The sequence below is a fragment of the Uloborus diversus genome, chromosome 1 (assembly GCF_026930045.1).
Source record: "Uloborus diversus isolate 005 chromosome 1, Udiv.v.3.1, whole genome shotgun sequence".
NCBI lineage: Eukaryota > Metazoa > Arthropoda > Arachnida > Araneae > Uloboridae > Uloborus > Uloborus diversus.
The window spans coordinates 14,433,327-14,459,349 of NC_072731.1; the positions used below are offsets into that span (position 1 = coordinate 14,433,327).

General features: G+C 35.1%; 1 protein-coding gene across 1 annotated transcript in view; it reads right to left on the bottom strand.

Moving 5' to 3' along the window:
• Positions 1–2,150: 2,150 nt before the first annotated feature.
• The window catches only part of LOC129234304 (oxidation resistance protein 1-like), a 258,164-nt gene continuing 234,291 nt past the window's right edge, over positions 2,151–26,023 (bottom strand). The window contains exons 15-18 of the mRNA XM_054868299.1: positions 24,612–24,764; positions 18,909–19,004; positions 15,190–15,263; positions 2,151–3,531 (exon numbers count right to left, since the gene is read on the bottom strand). Coding sequence (XP_054724274.1) covers positions 3,396–3,531; positions 15,190–15,263; positions 18,909–19,004; positions 24,612–24,764 — 459 coding nt within the window. The 3' untranslated portion in view covers positions 2,151–3,395. The remainder of the gene's footprint in view (positions 3,532–15,189; positions 15,264–18,908; positions 19,005–24,611; positions 24,765–26,023) is intronic.

Here is a 26,023-nt window from a genome sequence, read left to right on the forward strand (position 1 = left end):
CAATCTTAAAGCTGTTTATCGAAAAATAATTATAGCAACAAAAAGTTGTGAATAAGTGAAACATTATAAATCATTACGTTAATAAAAATCTATCAATAGAAAAAATAAAAAACATAAAATGGCACGAAACTAATTTTTAAAAGTTAGTTTTCTTGCATTTTCCCCAAGGCTCTCTAAAATTGAAACGAATGAAAAATTTTGAATTACTGTTTAGAGTAAAAATATTTTTTCAACTGAGGTCATTAAAAAATATTTTTGACCTTATTCATGAACACCACGGAATATTGTTATCAATATTTGGGGCAAAAAAAAAAAAAAACTTCCTTTCACTTCAACCACTACTGAATGTTCATAAAATTTTTGTAAATCCTCCACGTTCGTGAAGTATAATTTAAGAGTAATACAGCCATGGAAAAAATTATAAGGACAAGCAAAAAGTTTGCCACTTGGAAAAAAAATTATGAGGATACGCATTTATTTTGAGACCGGGAACAAAAATTTGCATATTTAGTGATATCATATGATTATTTACAATAACCTAAAACTGTTACGCAGTAAGATTTTTCACTTTAGCTCGATCTTTATCAGGCCAAACAGCACAAAACTCTCTGAATGTTTAAAAGAAAAAAAAATGCTTATAAAAAAATTATGTGATGACCATAAACTGAGTGGATGTGAAATTGCAAGGAAGGTAACAGATCTAAAATTAAAATTTTTTTTTGAAGAATCCAAAAAAAGTATGGCAAGAAAAAGCGTACAGGCAAGCTTTCCACTCTTACTAAGTGCCAGAAACGAGCACTTGTTCATGGAGCTTGCTTAAAAAACCCCGAGTTCTACTCAAATTAAAAGATACATGAATGTACTTTGCACTAGCCAAACAGTGCGTTATGTTTTGCAAAAGAATTTCAGTGTTATATATGCTAAACTACGGCCAAATCCAGAGTTTACAAAGTTTCAAAGGAAGCTTTGATTGTAATTCGTTAAGAAACACTTTTCTTTTGGGTCTCGACCGAAATATGTCGTATTTTCTGATTAAAAAAAAAAAAAAAAAAACTTACTGGCACAGACCAGATGATTTTCACCATTACTGGCATGATTTGCAAAACGAAACTTTTTTTTTTTTTTTTTTGCAGACGAAATTTCGGAGACGGTTTTTTGATAAGTGTGGGCACGTTTCGCAGGTAATGGAGCACCGCCAATTGTGTCCGTTCGATCTCCCTTGAATTCAGAATCATATGTTGATATACTAGCTGAAAATTTATTACCTGAAGCACCCCTTATTGCAGGTGGTGATTGTTTCAACAAGACAATGCAAGTTGACATGTGTCTTGTGGATCACATTCATTGTTGGAGGCCAATTCAGTGATAATTATGTCCTGGACCACAAGAAGTCTTTATTTAAACCCCATAAAGAATCTTGTGGGGCATTTTAACTAGAAAAGTGTCTAAGAATGGGACGCAATATGCAAATTAAGACGGACAGACGTATTCCATTGAATTGGCATGTAAAGACATTTCTGAATCAACTTTAACTGAACTTTCTGAGCCAACCGACTGGACGATTGATGAGGGTAATTAAAGAAACAGTAATTTGGGAGAATACTTATTTTTTTCGGCACATATTTGTTTGATGTCCTTATAATTTTTCCATGTTTCACCTAATACATTTGTGTTAATTTGTGATCTAACAATTATATTGTAATTTAATTTCATACTAACAGGTTTCTAATGCTTCCTATTTACAAGTAGTAAATTATGCTTGATTTTGATTGCAGTTGATGATAACCTTCATACATAACACTCATTTTTCAACGTGTTCTTATAATTTTTTTCCATGGCTGTATGTAATTCAATATTTCTTCGTTAGATACGACAGGTTAGTGAAATCGACAAATTTGGAATAAAACTGCAGTTTGTCGTTGTAAGCAGGGTGGAATGCTATAGAGCACTAGACGTAAAATGTGACACTGAACAAAGATTAAGGCTGCATCCCAAACCTAGATCAAATATATAAAAATCTGCAGTAAATTTAAAAAACAGCACAACGATGCTAAGATATTATAATGTTCCAAAATCAAGCTCTTTCTAAAATTTCAAAACTTATTCCAGAATCCACTTAATTTGGAACTATGGCGTGAACGAAACGGTATTTCTGTGGCAGGCAGTCTACCGCTCTAATTGATTAATTATGTGAAAGATGGAGCCACTGAAAAACTATCTTCACTGAAATATTGCTGCTTTTGTGGCACCATCTGTGAAATAACCAGTCAACTAGAACCATAGATTCGAGTATTCTTTACTAATATCGAAATAACTATCTTTGTCAACTGTTGCATTCAAAATTTAAGAATTATTACGCGAATTTAAATGTGTACATGTGGAGGATTTACTCATTGCAACGAAAAAAAAAAGCGCAGAAGGGAAAGCGGATGTCGACTCTAAATTTAGTAAATTCGCATTTCATTGTACTTGAAGTTTTGATTTTCGCCGGTCGTAGCTTTTCTTTTCGACGTCCATCTCATAGCAAAACTAAAATTTCAATTTTTTTTTTTACAAACTTGAAGAACAAAAGTTAAAATTTTACATTCCAGAAAACAACATCAATATTTTCTTTTCAACAGTTCAACAGTGTGCAGACAGAATTCACTACACAATCACTGCAAAAATAGCTCCTCCTCTATACACTGGAAGAACTAAACATCAATTTCTCAGTTTCGTCCGAGCAGGAAAATTTCACGCTTGCTGACTTTTCATTTATCTATTTACCAACTGCATCTAATTACGCAGGCAGCACTTTTTATCTACTAATGCTCAAGGAATTTTTTTTCGAGCGCAATGATAGATTATACATCCTTTTATTTGAATTATAATAGCAATTATTATTTTACATAGCTCAATAACCTTTCTGCATCAAAATAATTCACATATTGTTTCCAGAACGAATCTAAAATTTCATTTTGATAAATCAAGCAGCTTCGTGAAATTTCCCCATTTTCCCTGTTTCTCAAAGGGTGGATGCTTCTCTGCCTCTGCCATACCTACTCCCGAACAGGACAGACGACCAACCGACGACGCGAGAGATGGGGGTTCTCGAAAAGCGTCCTGCGACACTATAGCGACGTCTGTGGCGACGCCGATCTAGAAACTAGTTATGTTGAATGGCAAGAGCGATCTTCACCCTCTTCATCCGAGAGGGCTGGGTGGGTAATCATCCGACCGGTGCTTCGTGGAGATTGGTCTTCCGAGCACACGTGTTTGTATAAATTGTACATCATTAGTCAGGCGAGGCTCGAAACGGGGAGAAGCACCGATCATGTAGAGGGGTCGGGTGTTGTCTACGGCGGTGAAAGACGGAACTACTTGACTAGAGAACACAGCTGTCTATTTCTACTTTTCTAGGCGAATCCCCAAGCCTCCAGGGTTTTGATGACGAAGTCTTCTTCCGATGCCAAAGGTTCGTTATCGAAAGTATCGCAAGGAACGCTACGGCCTCGGTCCAGGTCACCGTCCAGCCAGAGCCCGAACCGACCTCTGGAAAAGGAAAATAAATTCAGGAACCTGGATATTACATGAAAATGACTTTCTAAAAATGTGAAGAAGATAGAAGAATGTATCGGTTTATATCGGCCCTGTGTGCTTGATTCACTCCCGTGTTGAAGTGTATGGAAACGAGAATATCGATCTACTTGCTGGGGAGAGAAGTGAACTTCCCACTGACCTTTTCCTCCAAACTATGAGCATGTAAGATTCACTGCCTGTTTATATTCAAAGCAAATACCTGTTGGAGGATTTCACCAGTTCATGCATGAAACACCGCTAAGCTCTTGGATTGTCCATGGGATGCTCCTGGCACAGATTTATACAGACGGATTTATCTTGACTCAGAATTGGCCACGTAAAAAATCTTACCATCAGCGGGGAAGAATAACATTATGCAAACTCATTGCTCATCATCGCGTCTTACTCTTATATCATAGACCGTATTAGGTTCCTAGACCAAGAGAACCAAAACCAACATCGCATGAAAGACTATGTCCCAGTAAGCAAAATATCTTGCCTCAGCATTGCATAAAGGTTGACATGCAAGAAAAATCATCTTGCATTAATGCTGCCTCAATATTGTTATGTTACTCCATTTATGCTGTCAGTAGGCTGCCACAATATTGACTGACAAGGTGTATGCAGCATAATATCAGGAAAATATCAAGGTATGCTGCGTTTGAATTATTGCATACGTATTGATATGACAGGATAATATCAAGATGTTGTCATGACAGCATGAAGTCAAGGTCTAGGCAAGATGTTCTTGCTTTTGTAATCTTGCACACGTATTGATATGATAAGATAATATCAAGATGTTGTCATGACAGCATGAAATCAAGGTCTAGGCAAGATGATCTTGCTTTTGTAATATTGCATACGTATTGATATGACAGGAAAATGTCAGGATACATTGACATGACAGTATGAAATCAGCACGTTTGCAAGGTGTTTTATCCATTTATTTATTTGTATTATTTTCACTTTAAATTCGAGAATTAAATTTCATTCTTTAATTATTTCTGTTATTCTTCAAGATACTTTTCTAGCTTAAGAATATTTTCTTAAAGCTGACATCTGATCGGAAATTCATATAAAGATATTAAAAGTACTCGCAATTTAATTTAAAAAATGAAACTTTCTTCGTTTTGCGTAATACTTGACTTATTTTATAAATTCAGGTTTCTAATAGGACTCGACCGATGCATCGGCGCCGATGGTTCAACAATTTAGCCATCGGCATCGGCGGCCGATGCTAGTTTGCAGGAAACATCGGCCCATCGGCCTTAAAAGCATCGAAAAGCCGATGGAATTGGCCGATGTTTTTGACAAAAAAAGAAAAAAGGACCTTTGCTGTTATACTTTTTAATACAAAGCAAAAGGAGTTATTGTTTTCATATAAAATTGTTTAATTAAATTTCAGTATGAATTTCCATTTTAGTCACCCCTGAGAGAGTTTTTCATACTGCATTCAGTTACCAAACAAGTTAATTATTGCGTTGTTTCTTGCAGCTGAATGTACGTATTTCTTAGAAGTCATAACTCAAAAATGGTAAGCTGTAGAAGGATAAATTTCGCATGTGAGGTGTGCGTACGTTCCAGTTGTGCACTTCCGGGACCACCGTGACAAAGCGCGCGCTCCATTCGTCGCCGCGCGTTCTTTCTACCCGGGCCCGAAACACAGTTGAGTGAGTTACGCTAAGCGATCGAACGTTTTGCTTCGTTCGCTGACAATATACTCGATTGCAAGCTTTTTTTCATTGAAAGAGCAAATTAAATTTTCTTAAAATGTGTTTACCCATGAATTGTTTTCCACAGATTAAAGTAAAAAGAAAAAAATAACAACAAATAATTTTGAAGCAAAATATTTTCTCAACAAAAAGTAAATGGTGAAAATCTTCAAAATAAATTTTCTTGAAAACGTTGCTAAAAGCCTGATCATCTAAAAAAAAAAAAGATCTTTCAACAGAAACAAATTATTAATTGCATATTATACATGACAATTTTATGAAAATGTGTTTACCAATAAATAGACAAGGTATTTTTTTTATTGTTATCATTATTATCTTGTAATTTAAAAATCAATACACATTCCATCAAACGTTTAAGATAATATCGATACGTTTTCGAGCCTTTTAGTGGCAACTCGTAATTTCATTAAAATATGTAATATAAAATTAAAAAACAGAAACAAAGAAAGGTTGAAAATGATGTCCTTTTTGATAGGTCTTAAGATAAAAATATTTCTGTGTACAATTATTTTGCACTGAAAACAAATCCCAACTAAGTAAGATTGAGTTGAATGTTTTTTCAAGAATATATATACTAAAGCATATTTATAAATTCAATAGATAGGTCAAATTTAGAGTTAAGACTTCCTTTTGAAAGACACATGAAAGGTTCTCTCATATCTCTTTCTCTATAACACAGTACTTATCAGAACAATTACTATTGTAAAATAATCACCATTAGTTCAAAAAGTAAAAATAGTAAGTTAAAAAGAGAAAAACATAGAAAACGTTATATACTCATGCATATAACCAAAATAAATAAATTAAATAATTGAATATTTTACTAAGGAAATAAGAGAAAAATTTAGCACTTTAAATTCATTCTCCTATAATTTAAACCAAATGTGCAGCTAAAGTTTAAAAAAATATTTTTTTCTAAATATTCATTAAACATTGATAATCAATTGCAGATGCACCGAATATTCAGTTGATATTTGGATTGGTATTACATTTTTACTTCCAAAATACCAATTCAATATTTTAAACTTATGAAATTACTTTTATTCACTTGTTTATCCATTCTAGAAAGATGGCATTTTAGAAAGTAATTAACATTAAAGTTATTCATGTAAAACTGAAAGATATTTGATGTTGTAGGTATAGCACTAGATTGCAAATTGAAGACACTATATAACTTGCAATATGTTGTCTGAGATTCAGCAATCGAATTCTTAACTTTCCTTTTAAATCGTTGCACAGATTTTTTAACTTAATAAAAACAATGATAATCTGAACGTTTTTACTAATCTTTAATGCAAGTGCAAAGCTGAATTTAAAAGATCGGAAGGATTCCTTTAAAAAAGCAATAGGGAGACTAACAACAAATTCAACCTGTAAGAAGTGTGAAACAACTGTCTTACGCAAACATTAAAACATAACCTTAATAAAGGTTCTAAATCATTTGAAGTAACATTTCAGATCACTTACCTTTATTTCAGTTAATTATCAATTCATTGCTTACAGAAAGGTGAAAGGTCAAACATTTTCAGTAACGGTCGTTGGAAAACGTAAAGCAAAACATTGGATTGTTGATTTGAATCTCAATCGCTTAGACTGTAGCGCCACCTAGGTTTTTCTCAGTCGTTCCGGGCCCGGAAGGACCGAAGAAAGCGCGCATTTTTGTCACGGTGGTCCCGGCACTTCCCTTTTTGTTTTCGATCGGGTGTTCTGAAAAGCCTGTTTACGCATTTTTGTAAGTCATTAATCACTTATTTCAATGCAAAACTAAAATAGCGTCTCAGACTGACGATCATTTGGTGATATATTGCCGAATTGGAGACTATGGAAACAAATATGAAATGGCAAAACCGGTTTTTGTGTCATTTTATTAGATTCCCGTAGAACCGACGGTATTTTTTAATTTTTCGATATTTGTCATATGAATCGCAGTAATGCAGTGTTTTCTGTATCGCTTCGGCGGATTTACAAGTTTTGGGCCCGTCGAAATATATTTTGGGGCCCTATTTCACTATCACAGAAGTTGTAGAACATTTATCATAAGCATTTTTGTAACTCCTACTGTGCCTCTATGGTTATGGGGCCTCTCGCGCAATTGCAACATTTGCTATATTTTAAATCCGCCACTGCACGTCAAAACAAACTCGGGTGCAAGTTTTGAAAGGGTTTTTCTGCTGAATATTTATGATTATTTTGAACTCTATTTTTTACGACTGTTTTTTGAATTTCCGAGAACACTGCGAGGCCTCTCCTCCCACTTCCTCAATTTTTGAAATTAAACTCTAGTTGCACTTCTGAGTTCTTTAAAACTAACACCATTCATAAAATTAGAGTTTTTTTTTTCAAACTTTATCTATTGTTTAGAAAGAATTTAGAGCATTAATGTAAGAAATTGATTAAAGACGTTTCGAATGGTGGCATAATTCGGAAATCAATGGGACTTTTGAATTTTTTCTTCAGAAGTGCTGAAGTAGATTCAGAAACTTTTCCGAGGCGTTGGTGGTAGCGGTTCTGTACTAAAAAAACGAGGCCGAGGTTGGGGCCGAAGTGTGAGTTACTTCGAAATCGGGGGGTGACCCCCCCCCCTAACCCTCCCTCGTCGTTTCAAGCATTTCTTAAATATTTAGCGATAATTTATTTCGGTCAAAAAATGTCATTTTGCGTATTTCTCATACTTGTTTCACCTATATTTCGTAATGCGCCATCTTTTTTGGATCTTTAATAGCGATCGATTTTTTTTCTGTTGTAAGTAAGTATTTTTATGTATTTATATAAAATCAATGAATAAGTTACTTTTGTTTGTTATGGAAAAGTTTCAAGGATTTTCTATTATGCAGTTTTTAAATTTCAGAAAATTATTGCTTAATTGAAAAAAATAATTTGAACTTGTTTGTAAAGCTTCATAAAAGATTAAACAATCAAATTCTTCAATATTATGTGTGCAAACATTAGATCAAGTAGTATATGTATTCAGTTATTAACTTGGTGTAAATATTGAGTTTGTTTATTGTAGCTGCGTTTTCAGAACCTCTCTCTTTTCATGACTATGTCTTTTTTCAGCAAAATCTATGTCACCGTTATAGCATTTATGAAAAATGCAAACTTTTCTATTCATAAATTTTAAATAAATATAAAAATATTCCTGTTTTGATTTAATATTGTAATTTATCTGTTAGCTTTTTTGTTTAGTTTGATGACTAAAAAATGTCTACGTGCAATCTTTCCACTTCAATTGCGTAATTTGTTGACGGTTTCATAGTTTTATTATTTATTTATTTATTTGAATGATTAAACAACATAATTTAATGTTTTTTAACTATGTTTAATGTACCTAAATCCATACATCATTACAATATTACTGAAATCTTAGTTATATGTTCAATTAAAAAAAAACAAATCAATTGGTTATTAAACAGTCTCTTTGTTTTTCTTCTTTTTCATTTTTATTTTTGTCTGTTGTTCTTTCTCTTTCATCATACAGCAGTTAAAAAAGGAGAAGCTTAACCCTATACAGATGATACGTAGTACGATCCAAAAGTTTGGGGACAAGCTGTATAAAACCTTACCCAGAATAGTTTACATTACCGAAGCACATTCACCTTCAAAAGGTCAGCTTGAGGGGCTACGTACTTCTGCCAGTGTTCCTATAACTTTTGGAAACACTCCTGGAAGCCATTTTTCGCTACCTTCTATGATGCAGCTTTATCTTCTCCTGACGGAAGAAAGCGGCGTCCATGGAAATGGTTTTTTGCTGGGAACAGGTAAAAGTCAAACGGAGCTAAGTTCGAGGAAACGTTATGTTATTTGTTTGTCATACCAGAGTATTGACCAATCGAACCGTGCATCCTCAATATGAAAGTCGCCTTCTTACCCACGATGAAGTCAAAGCAGCAACGCAAGAGGCCTTACAGGAGTTTGCGAAAAATTTCTTCCAGGAGTGCTTGTAAAAGCTATACAAACGTTGGCAGAAGTGCATAGTCGTTCAAGCTGACTATTTTGTAGATAGATGTGCTTCGATAATGTGAACTATTCAGGGTAAGGTTTTATGCAACTTGTCCTCGAACTTTTAGATCATGCTAGTACGAATGAGTTTTCAACTTACTATTTCATAACGTTTTTGAGTGACGCAAGTTTACGCGCATGAAGGCTTAGGGGTGCGACATCGATGTCGATGTTTTGAAAACATCGATGTTTTTGCTAAAACATCGATGTTTTACTTTCGATGTTTTCGGAACATCGATGTTTTGGTTTCGATGTTTTTTCGATGTTGATGTTTTTGTATTATAATTAAAAATTATAGTAAAATTTGCTCCAATTTTCTTGCTAGGTAATTAAATTTACGTATGGAATTGCTTCAAAAATGTCATTTATTTGTGCACATTTAAAAATATCGTTTTTTCTGTGTAAAGGATGATTTTTGGAAAGATCATTACAAGATGGTAAAAGATAACTGGAGGGTGAGGAAGAGGTCAAAGCTATTGGAAGAACTCGACAATGGTAGTCTGTTGTCAGTTCTTGCAGTCGATTCTAAGACTCCAATTCTTAAACTAAAGGAGAATCCTATAGATTACTGCGGTGAATATTATAACTGTACTAATTCAGAACTGTTAAAAGTTGTGTCGAAGTATTTGATAGTGATGGCGACTTATGTTTCATCGGAAGGAGTTTTTTCTCTGCCTGGTGGAATAGTCAGCGAAAAGAGAAATGCGCTTAAACACCAAATATTGGGGGTTACTTATCGTCTACCCAGGGGCGGATACAGACTAACATTTTAGGGGGCTCATGCTAAAGAGTGACCTTCACCCCTCCTCCACGAATAAACTTATGGTTTTTGGTAAGAAAAATTTCTGAAACTGCTTAGGTGTTTAAAAAATACCACATCGGTCAGGGATATGGCACCTAATAGGACAAAAACCTCACGAATAAATTTTATAAACAATTAAAATAAGAAGTAGTATTTCAAGTATTTGCTTGTAAAATTCAAAAACTGAAACAAAAACGGAAATTATTTAAATTTTATCCATAAAGTGCTTGAATACAATGCGATCGGATAATATTGTCGACGTTTTAGGGAGGGGGTCATGACCCCTATGACCCTCTCCTTGTATCCGCCACTGCCTAGGTGGGCACCACTGCGAGAACCTATGTATAATGAGGTTTTGCGCTAACACGGCCTCAAAGTTTACATTTCTTGCACGATAATAAATCCTAAACGCTGATTTAAACTAATTAACTATTTACAGCACATTTAAAAATAAAATCAGCACGACTAAAAACTGAACTATCTAAAAATTATAACAGAAAGAAATTCTAATCTATAGAGACTTTACAGAAAAAAAACATTTATGGACTCAAATGTTTTATCGATTGAAGCGATGCCTGAAGCTTTGGATATGGTTTTAGAAAAACTATCGTTGATTAAATTTGTTGCTTATAAAAGCAAACGGGCGTCAGACACTTCTTTATTACTTCTCATTATACTGGCTCCTGAACTCAGCGCCGCAGGCTAGCTGTCTCGAGAAAAGCTATTTTTACTGTCTACATATTTTAAATACATATGCTATAAATAGAAAAGTGACAGTTAATACCCCCCCCCCCAAATAAAAAAAATAGAGAACTATTTACTGTTTCTTATTATGGTTTTGGTCCGGCTTTTTTTTCAAGCAGTCATTTTCACTACTCAAATGCAATGAACCTTGAAACAGATTACAAAGTACTGTCGCAGATTTTGATGGGAGGAGGGGGTCATGACCCCCCCCCTCCTCCTTGTATACACTTCTTACGGTTTCGATCAAGTTTTTAATTTTTTCGAGCAAACATTCAAATGCTCTTGCGGGTTGGGGGGGGGGGTGTTATGACCCCCTCACTCGTATCCGCCACTGCGTCTACCCTCAGTAAGCCGTCCACCAATTACTCACAATTTGTGTTTAACTTTTTTGCACTAACAGTTCAAAACATATTTCTTGCTCTTAATAATAATTGTCAGAATTAATTTTTGTACTTTTAATATAATTTGCACAACTCTTTTTCATCATACAACTGACTGTAAGTGCTATGATATATTTTTTCGCAGATTTAACTAGTTTGTATTAATTGTTGCATGTCTTATCATTTTTTGTCTTATTATAGTACCAAGATGTTGCGAAATTATTCCTATTAAATTGTATTTATGATTTGCAGTTCAGTAGTTTCAATATATTCGTGGGGTTCGTATTCTTTTGTATTGCTTAAATTAGACGCAATGCCCTGATCCATTAAGATACTATTATACATTTGTTAGAGATTATCATCTATGTAAGTTTGTAGTGTAGTATACTAAAAAATGTATGTTAAATATTGACAAAACGATCGATGTTTTAAAACATCGATGTTCAGAAACATCGATGTTTTTTGGTCGATAGATCAATACTATCGATGTTTTAATTTCCAACATCGATGTTCTGAAACATCGATGTTTTGCCATCGATGTCGCACCACTACCATGAAGACATCACAAAAGAATTTGCGATAATTAACTGAGGAGGCGTTCAAAATGGATATTTCGGTCATCTATATGTTCTTAGGTACATATGCATGTACAGATGTGCCGAAAAAACTTGTGAAGTATAAATTGGATGATCGTAAAATAAAAATTTAGTTCGAATTTTTTTTTTGTAATTTACAATTCCTTATTCGTTATCAATTTATTTCTGTTTGATTATTTTTTTTTTGCCATCGGCCAACGACATCGGCCATCGGCCATCGGCAATCGGCCATTTGGAGGAAAACAATCGGCCATCGGCCCTCTTTGAACAATCGGCCAACAATCGGCATCGGCCCATCGGCCAAAAAGTGCCATCGGTCGAGCCCTAGTTTCTAATTGTACTATAAAGACATAAAATACCTAGTTAGGAATAATTGCGGAAGGTTTAATAGCACATTTAAGAGTAAAGATAGCAAAATAATAAATAAATAAATAAATACAATAAAGTACATTTTGAAATGGATGCCAGCATTGAAAATATCCCATGGACAAAATATATGAATTTATCTTAAAGAATAACATAAATAACCATTGACTAAAATTAATCTTACACGTGAGATTGAAGTGATAATACGAAATTCTGGGCTTCATGTCCTTTGTTTCGAAGTCTAGAGACGAAAAAAGTTATTTTCGGCCATTTCTAACATTGATCGCAAATCGTCTGCGATATGACTTGTTTAGTACTATATTAATAAAGAAATGCAAATATCATTCATTCATAAGTTATTCCTAAAACAATACTATTCCACACTAATAACTAAGCAACCAACTTAACGAAGCCTAAAAAATGCAATGCCACGTGCAACTCCTCTGAACCGACTGAATCGATGTGCCAGCAATGCGAGGGACGCTGGGTAGAAAGAACTGTGCGCATGCGCAAGTATCAACGAAGGTCCACCTGTTCTATTGTGTACTAATTACCTTGACGGCGACAGCATGAAATCAATATCATCTTGACGGCGTCAACATGTATGCAATGTTGTTATTGTAAGGTAATATCAATATTGATATTTTAAGATGAATGCAATGTTGCATACGTGTTGTTACTGTAATATTGCTTTTTAATCTTTATGCAAGCTTTATACAGTATGAAACACGTCAATATTAAGGCCGTCAGTATGATATCAAGATCTGTCAAGGTTGATGCAAGAAATTTTGCTAGTAGGGGCTTAAACAATTATTTTTTGCAACAGTTCATATCACGTTTTAAAAATGTTTCAGAGTTTTGTTTCACTTAACTAGTTGCTGTCTACAGGCATAGGGTCCACAAAGAGCCGGTGCAGGAAGCCTCAGGCTTAAAGCGGTTTTCAATTAGGGTAGGGCGGGGCAAGTTGAGCATAGGGGCACGTTGAGCAATAATACATCTCGAAAACTATTCACTACACGTGTAGGTATCAAATGGCGGAAAGCAAGGGTTATAGGAGGGCTCATCGCGCGATCTTCAATTGCAGCTCGACAAATGAGAGAAATATGCGCATACAATATTTATTTTATGACAAAAAAGTAAAAAACTCATTTGCCGTAAGGTTTCGTCTATATTAGTCCAATGTTTTCTGTTGTCTGTCAGGCAAGTTTTATTATTTCATAAGTTTACTGTACGTTTGATATGTATAGAGATTCTGAGTATGATTCGTACCATTTTTTCGTAATATCATTTTTATTTTAAGACTTCGGTTTGGTGTATGTTGAGCAAGTATTGCTCAACTGACCCCCGCTACTTAAAACAAAACTAGCTACATATTTTTTGCTTTTGTTAGGATGTATTAGTAATCCATCAGGTTGCAGAACAATCGATTGAGACTTACCGTTGAGGAGCTATATAAACTCAAGTGAAAAATTGCTCAACTAACCCCGCCTTACCCTACGCTACTCGCTATGAAAACCGCTACCCCAAGATAAGCTACACGTATGAAATTTGTCTGATCGGAAGAACATGCAGTGCCCATATGCAAATGGTTGACGTTTCAGCACAGTCGTGCGAAATTGGCTGCGGTAGCGACACCTACAATTTGTTTGAACGAGGAAATGGTATAGCAGGTTTTTCCTACATAAATTGCATTAGAACGCTGTTTGATGGAGATTGGTATAATGTCTCGCATGAGATGGAGAATGGTTGTTACATTTCTGCATTTGACACAGATTGAATTGTTGCTAACAGAGACTGCGGTTCATTGTATCGTGAGGAACAAGACCCCGCGACTGACTGCAGAATATGAAGTTCATGGGTTCAGAGGCGACGCCGTGTTGTTTTTCAGAGGCACACAGTCACTCCCGGCCCAAAGAGCAGACCTATTGCTTGATTGTCCTTAATGGATCTTACTACAACGCTCCGAGCACTGGGTCAAGAAATAGGATCGCTAGAACAGCCAGCATTGCCTTCTGGAGGGGTCATTCTTTGGATTAAACCAGTCTATACTTGTGTATAAACTACTGTATTAAGATGGGCAAAAATGCTAAAACCAAGGCCTCTGAGAGTCTTTTACTCCCCCCCCCTCAAGTGAGATCACTTTCAAGACATGTTTCTGCAAATATTTGCAGCAGTTACAATTGTTCGGTAATATTTTCAGTAGCGTGAATTGTCCGTTCGATGTCCATGGCTTTGCAAAGTTTCACTCCTCATCACTAATAGGAGCACCCTCGATGCTGTGATCAACGATGAATCTTGATGCAGGAGTGTCCTGATGGTGGGCCTTAAAACGAATCCTGGTTCACGGATGCGACCATCCTGGTACCATGATGGTCGCATCCGAGTTTCGTGAACTCGTCGAAAAACGGATATTACAAACGCACATCTGATATCGTCAATCCGGCCCATCAATTGAAAGTGATGGTATGAGACGCCATTAGATAGTATCGGCCATCTCTTTCTCATATTGACAGCACTTTATATAACATGTATCTAGTGTTAAGATCGGTGGTATGCCTATTATTCGAGCATTACGAAACTTTGTTAATACATGAAATATTTGGCTCCTGCAATGACCAGCACAGTCTTCAGATATCTCGTCAGTAGGAAACGTCTGTTCAATGGTTGCGCAAAGATGGACCCGTTACCACGAACGTTTTGTCATCCGTACGCTATTTTTCGCATAAAAAGGGGGTTTCTTGTAATTAAAAAAAATTCTGCTAATTCTATTTGATATTTCTGTAATTCAAAATTGTCATTATTTAATATAAATAACTTCTTGCTTTTTTTCCTTGCTCGGTACATTTGAAATTTGTCAAGTATTCAAAGCCAAATAAAAGCTACAATTTGTTTACGAATGTTCATACCGTCATAGAGAAACATTTTGATGAAAGTGACGCAAAAATGATTGCTGTATGTGAAGTCAATTCGAAAAGAGCTTGAAATGAAGAAAAGCAAAGAACCAAACTTACCCTGAAGCACCTATGGAAACACTGTCTAAGCTTCCTTTCACAATATAGTCGTTATTTCCCGTCCACCTGAACACCTAAAATGTTTAAATGACATGTAGCAATTCAACGGGTATTCTCATAGAAATAAAGACTTCATAAAATAAAACAATTTTTAAACGTACTCTTTTACTCATTTTATAACTCATATATTTTTGCAATCTATTGTTGGAACAGCCAACTGGTACCGAAATTGGAATTTCGGCCAGAGAATAGACATTACCGATGATATAGCATTTCTTTTGATAACTCAATTCCGTTTGGAATCGATATTAAACTACCAATTCTTCAGCATCACTTTTTGTCTACTTAGCCAAAATAAACGTTTGCTATGTTGGTCAGTCTGATGGACGAACCAATCAACAATATGAGAAACTGAATTGGATAGGAATTCCATATCAAAAATTTTTTATTTTTATTTCTAACTAGTGGTACTCGCACGGCTTTGCCCGTAATAGAAAAAATGAAAGGTCTTTTGGTTCGCCTGTATATTTAATAATGTTCTTGCCAATTGGCTTGTGCCCATTTTACGGCTCCACGTTATGATAATTTCGTAATTTACTCGCCCATCTTATGATAATTTTGTTCTTAAAATTGGAATAGAAAAAGAACCACATCGAATTTTCTAAAAATCGCTTCGAGGTGCACACCCCCATGCTACAAACTAACTTTGTGCCAAATTTCATGAAAATCGGCCGAACGGTCTAGGTGCTATGCGCGACACAGAGATCCTGACAGAGAGACTTTCAGCTTTATTGTTAGTAAAGATAAAGATGGGAGAAGAATATTTTGCTTTTAGAAATCACAGCTTTTAAATGTTAAGAATGTGTGTTGACATAATTTACAATCTTAGCTAATTAAAAAAATTATAATCTGATGCGAGAAAATAGATGCTGGTCTGGTATACGGAATAGTACGCTCATTCAGTTTCAGATTGAACTTCTCAGTAATTTTATCGGCTTTTAAGGGAAATTCTAAGCGCTGAAATTGAGAGAGTATGGTTGCCTCCATTCAAACATCAGTTGTTATAACTAAAATCATTGAGCTCAACCCTTGGTCTCTGATGTCCATTATTCATACCCGAGGTAAATCTAAATCAGGATGATCTGTGGTTCAGTATGATGTGAAACTACTGAAGACAAAAAATATTGCTACGAAATCAACGATGCCGACGAAGACACTAAAAACGTACTAGCAAGGAGACATTATGGTCTCGGAAATTCAGATCGGGGATGAAATTCAACAGATTAAAAGTACCCCTTGAGATATAACCCACACAATAACGTAATAAAGCGCATTTGCCAGAAGATTTCGAAGAAACATCCTCTGAAGTTTTGTACGCAGCTTATACACTAGTAGACTCTTCGCCAGCAGCAGCTCGATGGCCATGTGGTCAGCGAACTGGTTTCCCGCGCAATCCATCCCGGGTTCGATTCTCCTGCTGGCGATCCGGGTTCGATACCTCTCGAAGAAGTTTTTTATGTAAATTTATAAAGCTACTGTTACAGCTAATTGAAATTTGAATTGAAGATGATACTTTATTTTTAAATTCGTAATGTATTTTTCATAGAGAAAATAGAGCTAAATTCAATTGATTATAAATTGTAATTTGAATTACCACAGCAACAAAATTAGGGTAAGACTTGTTAATTTATATTTCTAATTTAACAGTATAGTTTTTATTTATCAATTCATTTATATACATACACCAGAATGATAATTATCATAAAATCATGGAAAACAAAAACTGTTTTGACATCTTGCACAATGTAATAAAGAATGATTGTTTACAGGAACAATCTTTTTGTACAAGATTAGTAAGAAAACATACTTCATTAACATTCATGAAAATTTCTCTTCTGTCCAGAAAGTTTAAACCATACTAGTCATACCGAATTTTATTAAAAATTGGCGATGACAGTTGATGATGGACTATTTATTGTATTTTTGTGCATTCTGCATGGGTATTCATTTTTCTATTATTTTCAATGAGGTACGCACAATTTTGCATGAGCCGTATCAGGTTCTTTACCTGTCAATAAAAATAGACGTCACAAGGTTGAACATGTGAGGTATATATTTGATGAAAAATGAAAGAATGATAATTCTTCAAGAGATATCGAACCCGGGATGGATTGCACGGGAAACCAGTTCGCTGATCGCATGGCCACCGAGTTGCTGCTGGCGAGGAGTCTCTACTAGTGTATAAGCTGCGTGTAAAACTTTAGAGGCTGTTTTCTAGGAATGTTCTGGCTAGTACACTTTATTACTTCAGTGTGTGGAAACTCTCAAGGGGTACTATTGCTGAATTTCATCCCAATCTGAATTTCCGAGACCGTAAGGTCTCCTTGTAAGAGTTTTGTTTTAGACAAATTCAACAAAGTTAATGGTGATGGGAAAATTACGTTTTCGATTCTTTTTTTAAATTTCAGAATATATTAATAGTGATGTGATCAGAAAAAGTGGCTTTTTTTTTCTTCTTCAGTCTGATTCGTTTGCCTTTGATTGGAGGTTAAGTTTATGGTGTTACTATAGAATCGTGTTGCTTCAAAAGAAATAAGTGTTTTCCGGCATTTTTTTACATGTAAATTCAACTTGATGCTTGGTACATATTAGCATAAATATTTCGGTGGGTCACTCATAATTTTGAGAGCAAAGGTCATACGAACATGTTTCGTTTTTCGTGTCTTGTTATCTGTCGGAATATCTTCAAAGTCAAAAGTGATGAATAGAAATAATTATTAGATAGACAAAAATGGGTCACTCTTCGCTTTAGTAATTAAACGGTTTTAAAGTTGGGGAATTTCAAAAGAAAGAAGGTCAAAATTACAAGTAAATTACTGTAAAAAGATTCAAATCAGTAACTTGGAGACAACTGTAATGGGGTTGTTTCCTTCAGTCAAAAGTAGTACTTTTAGTCACTGAAATTCATAGAATAATAATAAATAAAAGAAAACATGGACCCAGAAAATTTTTTCATTTTTTCAGCAGTTATTTTTAAATTAATTTTTTTAAATGTCCGATTTTTCAAAAAGGTGTGGTCTAGATGACGTCACAAATGATGCTTTTTGGCGCATCTTTGTACTGCGTTTCCACGTTATGATAATAAAGAAGTGAATTCAAATTGCGCTCTACGCTTGCTATCAACCATATCGCTGACAATACACGTGAGAAAAGATGCGAATTAAATATTTTGCTCTGTGAATGGCAACACAGAATGGCATTTCATCATTTATGATGTCATCGGCAAGAAATGTAAACAATGAAAGATCTCTGATTTAAGTAGTTTTTTAAAAATATTAAACTTAAACAAATTATTTAAAAAATAGTCAGATCCTATATTTTTAAGCATGTTCTTTCAGAAAAAAATAGTTTAAAAATATTGGAAACGACTCCATTATGCTCCACGCAATGTAGTTGCATATCCAGATTGGGACCTCCTTATCAACTTGTTTGATTACCGTCTATTTTAAAACCCAATTCAGGTTCAATTGTGAGCTATATTTAGAGACTTGGAGCACTAAGCAGCTAGACTTTATTTAATGTACTTCTGCTTGTTTAAAAGTATTACATCTTTTCACTTAATTTCGATGAAGTCAAAAGAACTGTCTTACACAAAGTATAATAATTCATACCAGCATATGTTCCAAAATTTAATTAAAAATTTCTTATTTTACACTTACATGAAAGTTGGGGTGGAAAGTGTACAGAAAGGACTCTCCTGTTCCATAGAAACAGTCACTTGGTCTCAAGGGGATTGACAGTAGAGTGCCAAAAACCTGAGTGGAAATCAAATATTAAGTATTTTAATCTTGGAGGGTTCTACAGGGTGTTTCAAAATGAATAGCGGGGTTTTAACATGTTATAATATTTATTACACCAAACTTACAGCCACAAGTGCTGTATCAAATGAAAGAGAAACTCAAACAGTTTTGTTTGTTGGCATCAGTGCGCATGCGCGTGTACTTCTTATCTGGATACTTTACAGCTATGACTCTCCCTTAACTGACACAAGATGAACCAGAAAACTTCATCTTTCAGCAAGATGGTGCGCCGCCACACTGGCATAATGAGGTACGCGATTGGCTTAACCTAACTGTACCCGACCGCTGGATTGGCCGTAAGGGGCGTAATGACAGGGCTTGTTTCCCATGGCCTCCACGGTCACCCGACCTAACGCCGTGTGATTTCTATCTTTGGGGGTTTATTAAGGACCGTGTATATGTGCCTCCACTGCCAGCCGACCTTCCCGAATTAAGGAACAGGATTGAAACAGCTGTTGCAGCAATTACTAATGAGACACTCATCAAAGTTTGGGAAGAACTCGCATATCGTCTTGACGTGTGCCGAGTGACGAATGGTGCTCACATTGAACACTTGTAGGCTATTATGTAAAACTGTTTGAGTTTCTCTTTAATTTGATATATCACTTGTGGCTGTAAGTTTGGTGTAATAAATATTATAACATGTTAAAACCCCGCTATTCATTTTGAAACACGATGTATTTTACATCCAAAATAACAGTTCAGTTGGATATCGCAGTGCTTTTATACACATAAACAAAATGATTAAAACATTCGTATTTTTGTTAACATAAAAAGTGCAATCAGAAATATGAATGCAGACTTATAGTTTTGATTAGTTCAGCACTGACCTTTTGAGAGTGGTTATTGTTCAACTCACTTATTAGTCACATCAACTTGACTACTTGGGAAATTCAGTGAAAGCAGGATGCGTTATTGGCACGGAGTTGAGTTGGGCTTACCTTGTCAGTTATAATGTAACGAAGCTTAATACAACCCACAGCCAATAATACTGTCAATACTGAGCAGACTTCCCAGCATAAAAAAAAAATAGTAAACACTCGTCAGGTCGAAACTTTCTGGAGCCGAAGAATAATAATGCTAGAAAGTGTGGTTTTTAACCGACTTCAAAAAGGAGGCGGTTATCAGTTCATACCGTATGTATGTTTTTTTTTTTTTTTTGTTTGTCCACTCATAGCGTCTCACCTAGTGAACCGATTTTGATGATTCTTTTTTTAATGGATAGGGGATGGCTCAACTTAGGTCCCATTACTTTGCTTGACCATATTTGTTCTTTAGAAAAAAAGTTATGGACAAAAAACAGTAAATTTTATGCAATTTCCCTATTAAATGATTAAAATGATATTGTAGCGAAGTTCGCACTTTTCATTCCGTGGATAACGGTGGCTCAGTGGTAGAATTATCGTTTCCCACACGAGCGACCCGGGTTCAAATCCCGACTAGGACAAAGTGAATTTTACTAAAATTTCGTTTCTACTGTTTCCCGTATTTTCTCGAATGTTCTATTAATTTCTGTATCTTTCCAAGTCTAGAAAGTTCCAGCACTTTCTCAAATTGTATATAAGGAGATGTAACGTTCATTCGTGGTTCTGAATAAAGATCTCGAGTTGAGACTAACGAGTATTCGCTTCATTTGACTTTCACATTTGTATTCGCTATCTTCATCTACGCGGCAATATGAAACTCATTGTTATAAAAGTTTGGTGCCATATAACAGTAACATTAATAGTAATTGTAATGATAATTTTGAATAAAGACTTTTCTAAAGCAATACAGTGATATAGAGCCGAACTTCTTACTAGGTAACTTCTTACTTTTACTGAAATATCTACATTTACACTAAAAAGAATGAAATAAAAAAATTTTGAAGAAAAAAAATAGAACCGACTTCAAAATTGCTCTAAAAAGTGAAAAATAATTTTATTCTTTAAACACCATCGATAATACTTTTAAACATAATTTTTGAAGTTGGCGCAAAAACAAAACATAAAATCCATTGTAACCATGCTTTGTTCATATTTTTTTCAGAAAAGCATCCAAATTTGCGAACGAAACATTTATATCTTATTCAAATATGCTGTCATCAATGCATAATGTATGCGATAGTGAAGAAACTGGGCCTGGTTAAATTTATAGTTGTAGTTGAGTTATGGCTGTAAATGATTTTATCTATCGTTTTTGCGCCAAATTCAAAAATTATGTTTAAAAGCATTATCGATGTTGTTTAAAGAATAAAATTATTTTTCACTTTTTAGAGCAATTTTGAAGTCGGTTCTATTTTTTTTCAAAATTGTTTTATTAGATACGAGCTCCGCAGCTTTCATGCGTAAGATTCGCTTTTAGGAGGTTCGTAATTACTTGAAAAAAACATTCAAATTTTGCAATGCCGTAGAATGGTTGTTCCTTTATACTTGCAATTGATGGGCTCGGGGCAAGAATGTTATATGCCATACGATGTGAATTTTTTAGTAGGCCACTTTCCAACTTATAAAAAATATTTGTAGAATTTTTCAAAGGTATCATACATTCTATATTCTGCAATACTAAAACCAGACATGTTTTTCTCCAAATGACATTTCACATTTAGTTATGAGAAACAAAAACTTTGATCGAAAAGTCATTCCTTGCTGCTTGTTACAGTTCTGCCCCCGAGCCCTTCTATTCAATTTTGTTGCTAAAAGTGTTCGCATGGCTGATCTATTACGACTAGGGCTACTAAAATCGACAATCGTTTAGTATTCTGTTGAGCATTGTTCAGAATGGATGGAAGAGCAGGTAGTGACGTCATTGTGGAGTAAAACGTAGTTCAGTGAAACCTGTGTAAGTTGACCACTTGTGGTGCACTACTTTAGTGGTCAACTTATAAACAGGTGTTCAACTTATAGAGGTTGAATTATATGATATAGATCTAATTCTGTGCCTGAAAATAGCGGCCAACTTGGACAGGTAGTCAATTTTACAGGTTTTACTGTATCCTCATATTTCCACGTAGCACACGTAACGTTCCATAAACGTTTTAAAATGGTTGTCACAGCGTCAAAAACCATTTTACAACGCTAATGAAGCGAAGTAATCAGTTATGCACAGTATGTGTATGCGATCATGAAAAATTTTGAAGCTTGAGGGTATACGCTAGATGTCTAAAAAATACTTGAGAGTACACGACGTATATGGAGTATACCCTATATGAACACCGCTGGCAATACTTCGTTTGCTAACAAGACGCTGATTCACGCGGAGTGAAGTAAATCGGATTGTGTTAACCGATATTAGAAAAAGCACTAGTCTTTAAAGTTACATAGGGAAATCTGTGGTTGTTATCTGTGTATACTTAAGAAAAGAAGAAGTATCCTAAGGGAGAATAATTGCCTAATGTAAAGATAAAGTCTTTTAAAAAGCACATTAAAGAAGAGTCATTCCTTAAAAGAACATGGAAACATTCACGTACCATACGTGACAGATAGATAGATTTCATAAGGTGGCTAAAAAAATTAGTGGAAAAAATCAATTAAGTTTCCTAAGCAGAAAAGTGTCAGTAATTTTTTTAATCATTCATTTTTATTTAAATTGAATGTTAAATGTAGGATTTAAAACGCCTGGTTTGCATGGAATGCCACAGAAAATAAAAAGGGTCTAATTACAGTTAAACTCAATTTCAAAGATGTGCTAACCATAAATGATCTTTTTTCTATGGTTAGAAATTATATTTTTAAGCTCTTAGTATATATAATAAATAACTTTCAGTTACGATAACACGTGTGGAAGACGTAATTCAGTCCATGTGACATTGCTTACTGACGTCTCCTAGACATTCATTTCATGCTGTTGAAGAGTTTTTGAAATCTTCGAGATGCCATTTATTCCATGTGCCATTATAAATTTTGACATCTCCGAGACGTCATAAATTTTATGTGCCATATCAGACTTCAATGTCCCCGAGACACCATCTGCTTAATATGCCATTATAGACTAACGTCTCCGATACATTCATTTCCTGTGCCATTTCAGACTAAGACAAGATGCTATTCATTTCATATGCCATTGCAGACTTTGATTTCTTCGAGACATTACTTGATGCAGTGAGAAGCAACGGGATGCAGGAGACAAAATTAGAAATTTGGAGATAACCAGTACAAATGGTACTAGTAGCCCTGATTGCTGCTGCTATACAGCATGATTTAGAAAAACTTTTCAATGAAAGCCCTACCTAGGACCTTAGAGCAGGAATTAAAATAGAGGGAGCAAGTGAAATCATTGTCTAAGCAAAAGATTGGGCAAAAAGCTCAAGTCACGTGACTCAACAACGACGAATGGTTGACACGTTTTGCGTGATACTAGCGAATGAAACCTGATTTCTTCCAAAGCTTTCCTTTGAAATCTAGCACGTGACTTGGGGTCTTTCCTTCACGAAAGAAAGATTTCCCTCCCTCCATTTTATCTGTATTTTATCTCTCCTCAATGCCTAGGACCGGAACTTTAAATGCGTTTTATTCAAAACTTGAAAATGTCCACTTTCAGCCCTTTGCTTCTCACTGCCTCCTTTATATCATATCGTTGCTAAAAAGACTAATGGGCGTATCTCACTTTTAAGCATTTTGCAGAAAACCGATTTAAAGATTTCCAGTTTACTGTATCGCTAGGGAAACGCCACCAGTGTGAGAGATTGTAACTTTTAAACTACAGTGAAGCACCGTTTATACGTTTTTGAAGGGACTGTATGAAAAAAACGTACAAATGAAAAAACGTATAATTGGTATAGCTTAATGAGTATTAGACTCTGCAGAAACCGATTTGAAAAACGTATAATTGATAAAAACGAACAAAAGAGAAACGTATAAACGGTGTATTAATCCTTTCAGTCGGAATTATGAAATATTTGACCAAACATGTTGATATTTGGTACACAGTGTACTATGGTAAAGGGTATCTCACAGACAAAATTTCAGGTTTGTATTGAAAAACTAAAAGAGTTATGGCACGTCCAATATTCCGAACTTAAATTTTTGAAAACAATATTTCATATACAAAAACGATAAAATACCAAACAAACTTCATTATAAAATATTCTACAAACAATTATAAAACATAATATAAGCGTTTGAAACGATTAATTAAAGATTATATATTTTTTAAAAAAATCAGGAAAAAACCTCGCTTTTCAGATGAAAATCCATGCTTGGAAAAATGAGCCACTCTCTATCTCTCAATCCTTATATGTCAGAGTTGTCAATCCGAAAACGAAAAATTATTTCACAGATTATAATAAGCAGAATGTAAAGAGTCAACTACAAAAAAAATCAACTAATTAAATCAATTATCAAATGATTAGCAGCTGTTTAAAGTGGTTGTCCGGTATACCGGACACCAGATCTGAAGGGGTTAATTGTAGAGATACGCTCATTAGTCGCACTATAAAATCGACTTTGGACATAACTCATTTTTTGATTTTTTTTGAGATACGCCCATTCTTCTTTCTAGCGACGATATGTCATTGCAGACGCTTTGAGACGTCATATCGTGCCAAGGGGTTAGTAAGAAAATGAAATAAAAGGAATGTCTTACAGCGCCTTTTGTGTCTTGGATGGCTATGAGCACTGGGCTATCGAAACCCGACATCTTCCTGTACAAGGTTTTTAAGTGGAACCCGTCGTGGGACGTGGAGAAGATTCGCGTCCAAGGATAACCCACAGCTCTAGCAGGCAGTAGAGTGTATAGCTGAAAAAAAATATATAAACAATGCAGATTCTATTCAGTAAATTACCGACCAATTAGCCAGGGCTAAGGCAGAAATACATGAAATACACCGCCAGCTCAGCCATTTCCAGCCGAGAACTGCATTTTTGTGCTTATTAGCACTCATCAGCCCGGCATAGGAAAGTGACTGAGCTGGAAATGGAAAACCTCTTAAGGAAGCCAAAAGTGCCAAACAAACTGGTAGCTAATATAGAATTAGATGCCTTGCCTTCAATCTTCGAGTTGAACCGAACCATTGCTTCGGTCACTCGTCTGGTCTGTGCTAATTCTACATTAGCTACCAGTTTTTTCTTTTGGCACTCTTGGCTTCCTTAAGAGGTTTTCCATCTCCAGCTCAGTCACTTTCCTATGCCGGGCTGATGAGTGCTAATAAGCACGAAACTGCAGTCCTCGACTGGAAATGAATGAGCTGGCGGTGTATTTCAAATACAGATTCTGTTTGCGTAAATCAAGTTTAGCATGCTCACTTCGAAATTTTTTAGTATGCTATATAAGACGGTAATATGTACATATACAAAAAGTTTGGAACAAAACATTTGATAAAGACTCATAAAATAATTAAAAGCATACTTTAAGTGACAGATTTAGTGTCCACTCATCCTCATATATATAATAGTCATTGATCGAGTAACGCTCCTGACGTCATCAACGATGAAACTCGCGCCACGGCATGATAATTTGATAATATGTTTCGGTAATGTTTGACATGCAGGGAAAGGCTTTGTTGTGACAAGGCTGAACTCGATCCGGTAACTTAACTGCTTGACTGGTAAGACTGAGTCATTTCAGGGGAATGAAGAAACGAAAAGTTGGTCAACAATGAACGCTATCTACTGGAGTTTAGGGTTAAACCGCTGGAGTTAGGGTTAAAATTGCAACCTATCAAAATATCCCCAAACAGGCAATTGCTTTGTTCAAATGTAGAAGAAATTTTCACCCTTCATATCTTGATGGGCGATTTTCTAGTATTGTTATAAACTGGAATTATTTTAAGAACTAAAATATCACCCAGAAAATTTGTTTGAAACTTTAAAAACTATCCTTTAAGAAAAGAAAATTATTTTAAATTCTCAAGTCCTCCTTAAGGGTAAGTTTTTGCATTTGGTTTTAAGATTCTGTCTCTTGCACACTTATTTCGGCGTGCTTTTATAATTTTTTATTAATGCTGTACGAGCTTTTATTGCCTAAAACTTTTCATTGAAAATCATACTATTTTTTAT